Here is a 12,190-nt window from a genome sequence, read left to right on the forward strand (position 1 = left end):
TTGAGATAAGAGTCCAAAGTTATGCCAAGAACCTTCACAGAAGGAGAAGGACTGATGAGCTGTTCCCCAAAATGAATTTTAAATGTTTCGTTGATTTCTAAGTGAATTCGCTTAGACTTCACGACCAAGAGATCTGTTTTTGAGGGATTAATTTTTAAACGATTTTGAGTAAACCAATTCAAAACAATTTTGAGCGTGTTCTCTAGACTCTACTCTAGTACGGAGGTCACCCACGTTGGCCGGAGCATCCGCATCGATAAACTGCGCGTCGTCGGCATACATGATGAGCTGTCCGTGGCGAATAAAAGAAGGTAAATCGTTGGTAAATAGTAAAAACAAGATCGGTCCCAAAGTACTCCCTTGGATCACGCCATGTGTCACCGCCACTGGCGTTGTACACCCCGCCACACGCTGCGTTCGGCCTTCGAGCCAACCGCGGAACCAATGGTCATCCACACCATACCATCCGAGCTTTTCCAGGAGCCGGCAATGCTGCACGCTGTCAAACGCTTTGGACGTGTCTGTCGTCGTCAACGTGGAGACGAGGCCACGGTCCATGCTGCTGACAAGCCTGTCAACAGCGCACAGCATCGCCGACTCCGTGGAGTGGCCCGGGCGGAAGCCATGCTGTTCAGCGCAAAGTATATGATGTTCGCTTAAATATGACATTAACTGATTTCCAACTACACGCTCACAGAGTTTACCTACAACGGACAAAATCGAAATTGGCCTAAAATTATTTGGCTCAGAACGGTCACCACCTTTGAAAAGTGGAGTAATGACGGCAGATTTCCACGCTGTCGGCACCGTGCCGGACACAAGCGAGTCGTTCACAATGTACAGCAAATGTGGCGCGATCACAGGGAAGGTCAATCGGATCAACTGCACAGTGACACCATCCTCGCCACACGCCCTCGACGAACCCAGCTGGCTCAGCGCAGCCGACAGCTCGGGCAGAGTCGCCGGTTTGACACGGAATGAGCCGGCGCACACCCTCGGAGGTCGGGGCGGTACCGTCTCACCCGCGTCAGCGGCCGCGTTCAGCGCCGCGGCTGTGTCTGGTCCGACGGACGCGAAATAGCGATTTAGTCGGTCCGCCCACGTGACATCAGCTGACCTGTCGGAGTCCGGCTGGGGCTCCCGCTTTGTGGCAGACACGATGTACTTGCGAATGTCTTTCCAGTGTGTGGTTTTTGAGTTCTTGAATGTATCTCTGAAGTGAGCTGTTCTGGCGGTGGCTAACCGGCCCTTGACAGCATTCCGCAGGCCACGATACGCGTGCCAGGTGCTGGGAGATGGATTTCTGTCCTTCTCAGTACGGGCGCTGTCTCTGTCACTCATCAGCTGCCTCAGGTCCTCGTCACCATGGCTCACCCAGGGACAGGGCGAATTACGGACCTTGATTTGAGTGAATGGCATATGCTGGTTAATGACACTGTCCCACACTGTCAGCCACGCGTCGTATTTTTCGGATGGTGTCATAGCTTCGTAGATTGACGACCAGTCGGCCGTCAAAAGGTCAAGGCAGAGATGATCCTTGTTGAGATGTCTCGTAGACCTCACGGTGATGCTCCTCGGCGCGCGTCGGATGCGTGTTCCCGTCACTCGGGTGATGATCAAGTCGTGATCACTGATGTGACTCGTGACGACCCTGGTCGAGTCACACTGTTCCGGGTGGCTGGTGATTAGGTGGTCAAGGAGCGACGGTGGCGCGTTCGGAGCACTTCGCGTCGGCGTCGTTATTAGCTGGCTCAGCGAGAGGTCGTGAAGCAGGTCCAGGTATTGCTGAACACCAGGCTTGCTGGGATGGAGCACGTCCCAATTCAGATCACCCAGCACGTAAACCGGGTGTGCCCTGCATAAGACGTGTGTCAACTGGTGCCGGAAATCGTCCATATCAGGCGCCACACGGCTGCCGGGGGGACGGTAGGCAGCACAGATGGTCAGCGGCCTACGGTGCGGAAAGTGAAGCCATAGAGTCTCCAAGTGGGAGCCGGTGGTCGGGACATCTAGCTCCACTGGCGCGAGTGAGTCTCGGTATATCACACAGAGGCCGCCGCCGCGGGCCCCACGGTCCCGCCTGGACACACAGTAACCGGGAAACAGCAGGTACCGGTCATCAATGTTTGCGCTTAACCACGTTTCAGTTACGCATCAGTTACGCAGTTACGTAGTCTTGGTCTTGTTTACCCACCATTTACCTCCAACTAATCAAATGACGTCATTAGTTCTACTACCCTAGCTCTTGTTCTAGCTAGTTTTTTTTCTTGACAAAAAATATAAATTGCAATGTTTTTTATAGGGATAAAGAGTTTTTACTACTGACCTCATTTTTGATCAATATATTTCTTTTTTGGAATACTTATTTGTATTCCTTGATCATATCTAGTCTGAGTCAAGGTTTTGATTGGTCGTCCGGACTGGAACGCACTGAGATAATTTATTCAGCAAGAAATACGAATGCAGGAAGATTATTTAGATAATTGCATATTTACTTTCTTTTGCAATTTACCCATTATAGAGTTCAGTGAATTTACCATTTGTTGTCACGTCTCACAGTTCACAAAAGCCGTATATGTAGGTATATATAGGCCGTATCAGTATATATAGAACGTATATTTAGTCAGCAGGAAAACCAAGAACGTTGACGTATATGTAGACCACTTTCTTTGCCTTGCTGTCACTCTGACTCGAACTTGGAAGATGTGCTCAAATTTCCTGAGAAGGGAGTGGTTGGGGTGTAGGGTAGGCAAGGCGTGGGAAGTTGTTAATGGGAATATACCACCTTCCTTAAATTAGTTTTTCGCAATGGATTTAAGATTTTTTATGGTCAAAATAAGTAGAAAATGAATTAAAACCTTTTTAAGTATTAGGTTTTTTATATGTTTCAACATAGCAAGAAATATATTCTGCATAAAATACCTAATGCTTGACACGGAAGCTTATCACACGCTGGCCAATCATATTGCGTAGTTCAAACCCACCCATGCTGCATTTGCAGTAAGCAGCTTGCTGATTGGCTGATGATTACATGGCCGCATTCTTCAATAAGACACATTCCTGATTAACCCGTGAGTTGCTGGGGGGCGTTAAACGCGCCCGCCGCCCACTTTTTTTGCCACGCTGTAGCATAAAACCGGTGCGCGTAAGGAATTGATTGAAGTATATTGTGAATTTGTGACAAAGTTTCAAGAAAATTGGTCAGAAATTTCTTGAGATAACGTGGTTCTAGTGATGTGATGATCTCTGTGACCTGACCTGTGACCTCAAAATTCAACTTCAAAGTACTCATCTGAAGCATCTCGTCACGTTCTTTTGTTTGCCGCCTCATGAGTTTCACTGCGCCTATTGGTTCTCGAGTTATGAGCTGGGGGGCGTTAAACGCCCACCCCCCCCGCTCGTTTGCGTACCCCCTAGGGTGATCGTTATTCGTTGGGCCGTAAAACTTCTGATTTGTGCTAGTCTCAGCTCAAGCTGTGAAACTGCTATTCCAGTTCAAAACCTCATGTTAAAAATGAACTTTTTCCTATAACTTACACCTCCATAACAAATAACTTATTTTTGGTTTAGTCTAAAAAGTGTTTGCAACAGAAGCTCACTAGCTGGTACGCACTGACCAATAATATTGCGTAGTTCAAAACCAACTGCATGCTGTTTGTCTGACATTTTGCCTCTGTCAGAGGTGGCTGCATCATTTGCATTCTTCCATAAGGCACCACATTCGTCCATAAGGGACTGTTTCATTAATGAAATCAATATATCTTTGGCTAGGGTGATCATTAACCCGCGCGGGGCTGGGGGGGTAAATTTTACCCCCCTCGCGAATTTTTGCAATATCTCAAAAACGGCGGCGCGCAGCGCCGCCAAACTTTCAGTACCTTTTCTTACATCAATTTGACACGTTCCCTGAAAATTTTAGCGAAATCCGTCGGAATTTTTTTGAGAAATTGACGCTTTAGTGACGTCATGTTCGCCATTTTCGCCTAAAAAACGGCAAAATTTCAAACGCCGCTAACATCTTCATTTTTAAAGGAATCAAGACGTAACAAAAAAGGTTATACGTAATTCTACTTTGTCTATCAAATGGCTATCTCGGTTTTTGGAAAATTTTGGATTTTGGCCCAAATTTTTTTTCAAAAAACTGACTTTTTTGGGAAAATAATTATAAAATCCAAAATTTTGGGTGTATCGAAAAACCGGAATATATGTCAGATAAGTGGTCTATGTGCACCTACATACCCATTTTTAGAAGAATCGGTTAAAAAATGTGGGAGTTATTCAGAATTTTATGACATCACGACACACAAATTTTTTGAAAAATGACTTTTTTGGAAGTTCTAGACCTCGTACGGAAACAAAAATAGCATCATTCGATTTCCAGTGAAAAAACTGCATCAGATAGACACCTTTTTAGGCCTTAACAACCAACTTCAAAATTTGACCTCACTTGACCTGACCTTGACCTGACCTCGACCTGAAATTCATCCAGAGGTGGTCCATATCACTTATTGAGTGTGCCTTTTGAATTCTATGAGTAAAATGACCCATAAAACATGTGTCGCACATGCCCTTTTCTACATTTTGTTTTTTTGGTGACCTGACCTGACCTGACCTGACCTGACCTTGACCTTGACCTCTGAATGATATTGTATGCAACGAATATTGTTTTGGTAGCCTAAGAACACGTTTTGGGCTATCAGTCTCAGTCCATGACTCCATTCTTCGGCAACTACGGTGCAAGGCCGATACTGAGAAACTTGCAATTTGTACCCTTGACCTGACCTTGACCTTGACCTCAAACTTTAAATTAAGTACATGTTTTAGTTGTTCGTGATGAGAGCTTTCGATTGGCGTTTGAATTTTTCAAATCGGACCATTAGTTCGGGAGATAACAGGGGGATAAAATTTACCCCCCCCCCCCCCAGCCCCGCGCGTTCGGCTGGAGACCCCAGCCCCGCGCGGGTTAAGGTGTAATTTTTCGTAAGACAGCTAATTTCTTAGTCATTTTTATTCAGGCTAGGTATATCTCTGGATGTTTTAGAGATACTTTGTTGATTTTTAGCATGTGTGAGGCCAGTAAGGGGTTCTGTTACATATGCTCTTTTTTTTACTAAATTTCAAAAATGTCTCAAGAAATCTAAATTCTGAGTTAGAAAGTCAGAAGTCTCTAGATCTAGAGATTTTGATGTTTTGGAAATTCGAGAAAATCATTTTGTTTGCTATGCTTTTTGTACCTACGGTGCAATTTTTGACTCTCTAGGTTGAAAGTCTGATTTTTTCCGATTTTTCTCCGTGAGCAACTTTTTCGACCAAAAATGGCCAAACATGATCCCAATTTGACCTCTATAACTCGTGACCTTAGATGACCTTAGATGACCCCATCCCCCCCCCCCCCCAACGGGTCGCGGGCTAATACAGCTGAGCAGGCTGATCGGTCTGTAGCTGCCGGTCTCGTTCGGCGGTTTCCCGTTCTTGGGAATAGCGACTATTTCCGACGCCCTCCATGACGCAGGAACCTTCCCGGTACGCCAGCTCCAGTTTAACACTTCCAACGGGTGGGTTCGTTTCGTTAGGCTAAATGCTTTGATAACTCCTGATAGGTGGCTGACCAATTTCTGTCTACATTTTCAGGTGAGCATACATACGCCACGATGAGCGACATACAGACGTGGTTCAACAGCCTGCCGCAGTTCACTCGACTGTGGTTTGGCCTGACAGTTCTGTTCACACTTGTTGGCCGATTCGGACTGGTATCGGCATACTACTTAGCCCTGCTGTATGAACCTCTCTTTAAGCAGCTTCAGGTGAGGTCGCATATCTGGCTACACTGGCAGACTTTTTTTTTTGCCAAATTGTGCATTGCTTTTGCACATTGCACATGCTAGAATGACCCATTTTAATGCAACGGATTTAATTGAACTCTTGTTCGTTTGCATTACACGCTGAGTTTTCATCCATGTACGTATTCAATAGATATGTATAGAGTTAGTTGTGTGCCCGCCCATCTGATTAAGCAATGACCGACCACTGACGGAGCGTTGTGCGTGCCCGCAGATCTGGCGGCCGGTGACGGCGCTGTTCTGGTACCCGCTCAGTCCACAGACCGGGTTCCACTTCCTGATCAACCTCTACTTCCTCTACAACTACTCACTGCGCCTCGAGACCGGTGAGTGCCGACCTGGGTCGCAGCACTGCCCAATGCCGAGAGGAGGCACGTGTGCGAGGTCTAGCTGTAATGAGCCGGATGGTCGTCAGCTGAAGGGATGCTTCACTTTCTTTGGTGTCCTTGAATCTTGGATTTGTACAGTTCCAATATATGTGTGCCGTTTTAGAAAATGATTTGCGGTAAGTTCGTGTTAACCGCAGAGCTTGTCCATTGTCCAATATCATATTGAAGAGACAATAATATTATCAGGAATGTTTCTGAAGGCAATTGATTTTATAAACTCGAAAGTGTTCAAGGGTTGCGTTTCTTTTGAGTTACGTGTAACTGTAGACGGTCTGATAAAACAGTCAGCTATTTTCCCAGAATTGCAGTGCTTCTGACACATACGTTTCATGTTCACCGATGAACGGTCGCCGTTTCAGGTATTTTTGCCCGCAGTCCGGCCGACTACCTGTTCATGCTGCTGTTCAACTGGTTCTGCTCCGTCGTGGTCGGCCTGTTTATGAACTACCCGGTAAGCTGTCAATTGGCTAATAAGCAGTACTTCTGACAGTGCCGACATCGAAAATGATTTATTTATATCCCTCTTATCATGTGTTGACAGCGTCGTACCGCACGCATTTTCTGACCACTTGTTCCAACTTCCATGAAGCTTCCAGAACGTCGGTGTGCGAAAAATGTTAATTTCCGCACACCGATTGGTTGCTATTCTGCCTGGCTCGGTTTTTGGGTCGCTACCGAGGTGTGCCCGCCCGCTGCATGTGCCGTGTCCCCGCCCTGCCCTCTCCGCCTGGTCCCCTCTGGCGGTCCGCCCTGCCCGCTGGCATCTGACGGCCCGCCGCCCGGCCGGCAGATGCTGATGGACCCCATGGTTATCTCGGTGCTGTACGTGTGGTGCCAGCACAACCGCGACACCATCGTCAGCTTCTGGTTCGGCACCCAGTTCAAGGCCATGTACCTGCCCTGGGTGCTGATGCTGTTCAACCTCATCATCGCCGGAGGAGGTAGGGCTGCGTCACGTTCGCCAGCACGAGTGCTCTCCAAAACCTGGCCTAACATGCCAACAATTAATTTTTGTGACGCAACTGGGTAGGTGGTTTATGGGAGGACCAGTTACTGCACGACCTTGGTACTGAGAGGAGGTTGCATAAAATACATCGCACGCTCCTTTTTTTGTCGTGTCTTGTCGGTTTCATAGCAAAGTGGACTTAAAAGGCGTTGCTTTATGTTTTCCCTCGATTGAGGTCATTATTTACCAGTAAAACGCCTTTTGGGCGAAGAACGAGCGAGCGAGATAGTGAGCCCTGCACGTGCGGAAGGGGGAGAGGGTACTTCCAACCGGCTTGTGCAAAGAACCCTTCTAATCGGTCGCTAGCGGTGTGCCAAATTTGAACGCAATCGGGCCAGCCGTTCCTGAGATCTGGAAGCGGCATTCTGCACGTGCGCACGTGCAAATGGGGTCCAAAATGATTTTTGCACGGCACCCTACTAACCGGTCCCCAACCGTGTACCAAATTTGAGCGCAATCGGCCCAGCCGTTCTCGAAATCTGGAAACGCCCCCTGCACGTGCGCACGTGCAGTAGCACCCTAACCGCAACACATGGGAATGTATTGCCTGGTGGGTGCCTACCTGTATGCCAAGATTCAGCGAAATCGCCCCAGTAATTACAGAGTTACTGAAATGGGAACAAATTTGGCACCTCTTCTTTTTGTATTTTGCACAATGCACGTGCAGTGGGGGTCACTCACATAGATCAAGAGTATCCGACCTTTGGTAGAAGGGATGCAGCTACCCTATAAAAATTACCGCAAGACAATCGCTCAGGCCGCTGCTGAGATATGGGCCTCTCAAAATCATTACTTTTGCAAAACTGCTTAAACACTCTTGACTTTTCACGTGGCACGTGCCACGACGGTCACTGAGATGTATCAAAAGTAGTCAATTACGGGGTAGAAGGGATGGGGCTACCCAGCAAAAAAGACCGCAGGCCATTCGGTCCAGCGGTTGCTGAAATATAAGCCTCTCAAAAGCGTTACAGGCAGCAGCCGCTTGGGCGATTGTCTTGCGGTAATTTTTGTAGGGTAGCTGCATCCCATCTACCAAAGGTCGGATACGCTTGATCTATGTGAGTGACCCCCACTGCACGTGCAAAATGCAAAAAGAAGAAGTGCCAAATTTGTTCCCATTGCAATAACTCTGTAATTACTGGGGCGATTTCGCTGAAACGTGGCATACAGGTAGGCACCCACCAGGCAATGCATTCCCATGTGTTGCGGTTAGGGTGCTGTACTGCACGTGCGCACGTGCAGGCGGCGCTCCCACATCTCGAGAACGGCTCGGCCCATTGCGCTCAAATTTGGTACACGGTTAAGGACCAGTTAGTAGGGTGCCGTGCAAAAGTCAGTTTGTACCCCGTTTGCACGTGCGCACGTGCAGAATGCCGCTTCCAGATCTCAGGAACGGCTGGGCCGATTGCGTTCAAATTTGGCACACCGCTAGAGACCGGTTAGAAGGGTGCTTTGCACAAGCCCGTTGGAAGTACCCTCTCGCCTTTCCGCATGTGCAGTGCAGGGCTCACTATCTCACTCGCTCGTTCTTCGCCCAAAAGGCGTTTTACTGGTAATAAAATGGAAGCGCAAGTTAATATTTTTAGTACGAGCATCGATCAAACGATAATGAGATCAAACGATAGGTAGTTTGGTGCAAGAGGCCTATCAAGAAAATGCTGCTTTGACTGATCTGTTGCACATACTGCGTGGTAAATCCATCTCATTTTAAAATTTAACTTGACGCGTTTTAGAAGCTTAATACCGAAGCTAAATATAGAACTATTTCGTTTTCCGTTTTATTTCATTTTTATCTTCATGGCGGTGTGAAGCGGAAAGTGTAATATAATTTAACTCGAATCGACGCCATGGCTCGTAAAGAGCACCGAAAGGTGTTTGTGCCTCCAACCTCCTACATCCATCCTGGATTTTCGCACTAAATTCCCGGGTCACGTAGCGAGAAGCGCTAAACGGTTTTTTAGAGGTCGTTAAAAATAGATAGCTTTGCTTATCGTTAAAAGCAAAAACCAAGAAAAGGCATTCAACTATTAAAGTCGGCTGGAATTAATCTTAATCTAACGGTTTTGCCTGCTCACCTAACAGTCAAGTTCAACTTCATTTGGGAAAATTCAACAAGATAGACGTTCAAATTTATTGGGCGGGGGTCGTTTTCTTTTGCGCTGGTCCGAATGCACCCTGATTCCATCCTATGTCTGGTTGGACTCCGCCTGCGGTCGGGACGGCCCGGCGCCGACCCCGTCTGTAGCGGGGTCGGATGTGCCGGCTGGCTCGGCCGATAACGCCACAGATGACGACCTTACCAATACCGTCGCCCGGGATACTTCGGGGGGGGGGGGGGACGGGCGCGGCGTGACTGGCTGGAGACAGAGCGGTTGCCGCGGGGTGTATTCCATTTACCCCGTTTGTCACGTGTCCAAATGCATTTCTTGTACTGCAGTCGGTTCGCTGCGACTATATGGCTGGTCGATGGCACCGGCTCCGTAGCGGATCTGGTCGAGTTGCTGTGTGGGTACCTAATGTTTTTAGCTAGTCACGGGTGCTGCATGTGAGCTGCGCCATTTTTGTCATATTGGAGGCGTTTTAATGGGTATAGGCCAGCGATTGTTAAGGCGGCCTTCTGAGTAGTTGTTAACCGAGCTTGGTGCTGTCCGCAACTGAAAATCTTGAGCTTACGGCTTCTATATCAAAAACTCGATCCCATTCGCTACTATTTTCATTGAAATTCATTTAAAGGTGGTAATTTTTTAGGATCTTTTGCTATTCTGAATGCAGCAACACGCTACATTGGCATTGGCACACGGTGTCTTATATTTCGCTCGTCGCCATAATTCCTTTGTTTGAGGTAGCGGCACGAAGTAACAGAATTGATCACGGGGCCTGAAGGGTGTTCTCCGAGCAATGCTTCGCAACACACCTTGCTGAATGCCAATCGCCCTGTAAATATTGCTCTCAGTCTTTAACATTTACTAGCCAGTTAGGCGTTTCAGCCTTTTATCGTTTTTCTTTCATCGACTCATTTGTTGATGCGCGACGGCTGCGTTTTTTCAGGAGCGATGGAGCTGGCTGGCATTCTCATCGGTCACCTCTACTTCTTCCTTGTCTTCAAGTACCCTCAGGTGAGCTAAGTCTTGGTATTTTGTCTTATTTTCTTCTCCTTTTATGAGATAATGTAATGTAAAGTGTAAACATTAATTACTTGCGTGCTATATTTCTAGTTCTACTCAAGTTTCTAATGCTTTATTTCATCGTCTTCTCCAGTCTTTCGTCGATTGTTTGCGTAAAGCGTGTTGTTGAGACACTTATAGACACGGTATAAATGTCTTTTTACAAAAGTGTTTGCACCGTCACGTCCAGCTATGTCATGCACATTCTGGTGAACTGCTGGTGTTTTCGGGCAAATTGGTGTCTGCGACTTATCGCCTCAGTAACTCACTGTCTTACCCTGTCAAGTGCAGTCTCGCTGACCCTGACTGACACCGGGCGGCTTTGGCAGGACTTTGGCGGCCCGACGCTGCTGCGCACGCCCCAGTTCCTTTACAACTACCTGCCCAACATCTCGGGTGGAATGGGCGGGTTCGGCGCGCCCCCTCCGCGGCCGGGCGCCGCCAACCAGGCCGGCGGCGGCGGCGGCGGCGCGTTCCGCAACTGGGGCGCTGGCCACCGCCTGGGCCGCGAGTGAGGGTCGAGCGGGCCCGCTGCTCGTCACACCGGACAGCTCAGGGGCGCCGGGCGCCGGGGCCGCCTGGCGGATGGCACGTCACGGCGACCCAGAGTAGGTGGGACGGTGCCGACCCGGTCTGCTGAGCACTGGGTGGGGCAGGCAGACAGAGAGGTGGCGGGCGCCGGCCGCCAGTCGGTGTAACACGCTCCGACGGCCGGGGTGACCCGCTGGGGGTCGGCCAGTGAGCATCCACCTGCCGGTGTGTGTTGACTGGAGCGGGGAGGGCGGACACCGCAGACGGAGCCATGTGGAGGTCCAGGAGACGGGCACTACGCGGCTGGAGAAATGGGGGGTGTCTGTGTCCCCGCCAGTTCGGGTCGGTGTTTGCTGACGTACTGACGTCGGTCAAGACACGTGACCAGCGCTGGCTACGGCCAAACATGGCGATGAACCTGCTGTTTGTGCGCACGTCTGGTTTCCAGACCAACATATAAACGTTGTTGTGTATTTTAGTTCGTTTTTATCGCACGATGCAAGAGTGCTTACCCTAAGATTGCCGTGTGTATGTTGCTTGCGGCTGTTTTGGTATGCCACAATAGGAAAAGTTTCGGTGATGAATCGTGACACGGCAAATTGGTGTTCAGTCGCGTTATATTTCTGATGTGATCTCTTCTGTGTGGGCAGGTGGACAGGTGTTTGTCGGTACTCGGCTCTGTGTGCATCTTGATCTATCAACTAATATCGGACGGTATCCAGTAATTCCCCGATATTGTGACGTAGTGATGTTGCGAACGGCATCATCAAAAATTCATGTCTTCTTTCGGTTTGATTTGTAGAAGGATTTCTGAAAAAATGTGCATTTTTGCTCAAGGATTTGTCATCTAAGCAATTACGATCACTTGGATAAATTTGGCACATAATGCGTTGAATACATTGCGTTTCTCTTGGGTAAAAATTGTGTGTGCTCGGGCCTAGCGTTGTTATTTTGTCAATATATGACGCATGGTTATATTGTGTGTGGAATATCCGCCTGTCAAGTTGAAAGTTGGTTTGAGTTTGGGTGAAATTAATTTCCAAGTTAATTTTCTGCATTTTCCCCTTTGATTGGGTGAACCGGATTCTCCTTTCAGGATATTTGTTGTGTCGATCGCCCAGCTTGTTTGCCTAGCTGTCATGTTTTAGCCAGAGTTCTAGTTAGGAAGTTGTCACTATCAGTTTTGATATTTTTTGTGTGTAATTGAAATAGCAAAATGGAGATGTTCTGTTTGGCGCAATGGCGGGTCCGGAAAGTCTG

At 48.2% G+C, this 12,190-nt stretch overlaps 1 protein-coding gene across 6 annotated transcripts; it reads left to right on the plus strand.

Moving 5' to 3' along the window:
- Positions 1–1,940: 1,940 nt before the first annotated feature.
- LOC122364079 (derlin-1-like) lies at positions 1,941–11,902 on the plus strand. Of its 6 annotated transcripts, none has more exons than XM_043334143.1 (7): positions 1,941–2,027; positions 5,632–5,804; positions 6,055–6,166; positions 6,589–6,680; positions 7,020–7,170; positions 10,284–10,351; positions 10,729–11,902. In XM_043334143.1, exons 2-7 carry the CDS (start codon positions 5,652–5,654, stop codon positions 10,912–10,914), a joined length of 762 nt encoding a protein of 253 aa, XP_043190078.1. In that variant the 5' UTR covers positions 1,941–2,027; positions 5,632–5,651; the 3' UTR covers positions 10,915–11,902. The 6 variants fall into 6 exon arrangements, with proteins under 6 accessions (XP_043190078.1, XP_043190079.1, XP_043190077.1 ...); XM_043334144.1 differs by lacking the exon at positions 1,941–2,027 and adding an exon at positions 2,415–2,577; XM_043334142.1 differs by lacking the exon at positions 1,941–2,027 and adding an exon at positions 2,415–2,462.
- The last annotated feature ends 288 nt before the right edge of the window (positions 11,903–12,190 follow it).

The sequence above is a fragment of the Amphibalanus amphitrite genome, unplaced genomic scaffold, assembly GCF_019059575.1.
Source record: "Amphibalanus amphitrite isolate SeventyFive unplaced genomic scaffold, NRLGWU_Aamphi_draft 000655F_arrow, whole genome shotgun sequence".
NCBI classification, from domain to species: Eukaryota; Metazoa; Arthropoda; class Thecostraca; order Balanomorpha; family Balanidae; genus Amphibalanus; species Amphibalanus amphitrite.

What these genes read in the sequence shown, in the direction of transcription:
- LOC122364079 (XM_043334143.1), top strand. Translation starts at nt 5,652, where the DNA reads ATGAGCGACATACAGACGTGGTTCAACAGCCTGCCGCAGTTCACTCGA. An exon ending in CCTCATCATCGCCGGAGGAG is followed by an intron (nt 7,171 to 10,283) that starts GTAGGGCTGCGT and finishes GCGTTTTTTCAG; the next exon opens with GAGCGATGGAGCTGGCTGGC. An exon ending in TTGTCTTCAAGTACCCTCAG is followed by an intron (nt 10,352 to 10,728) that starts GTGAGCTAAGTC and finishes CGGCTTTGGCAG; the next exon opens with GACTTTGGCGGCCCGACGCT.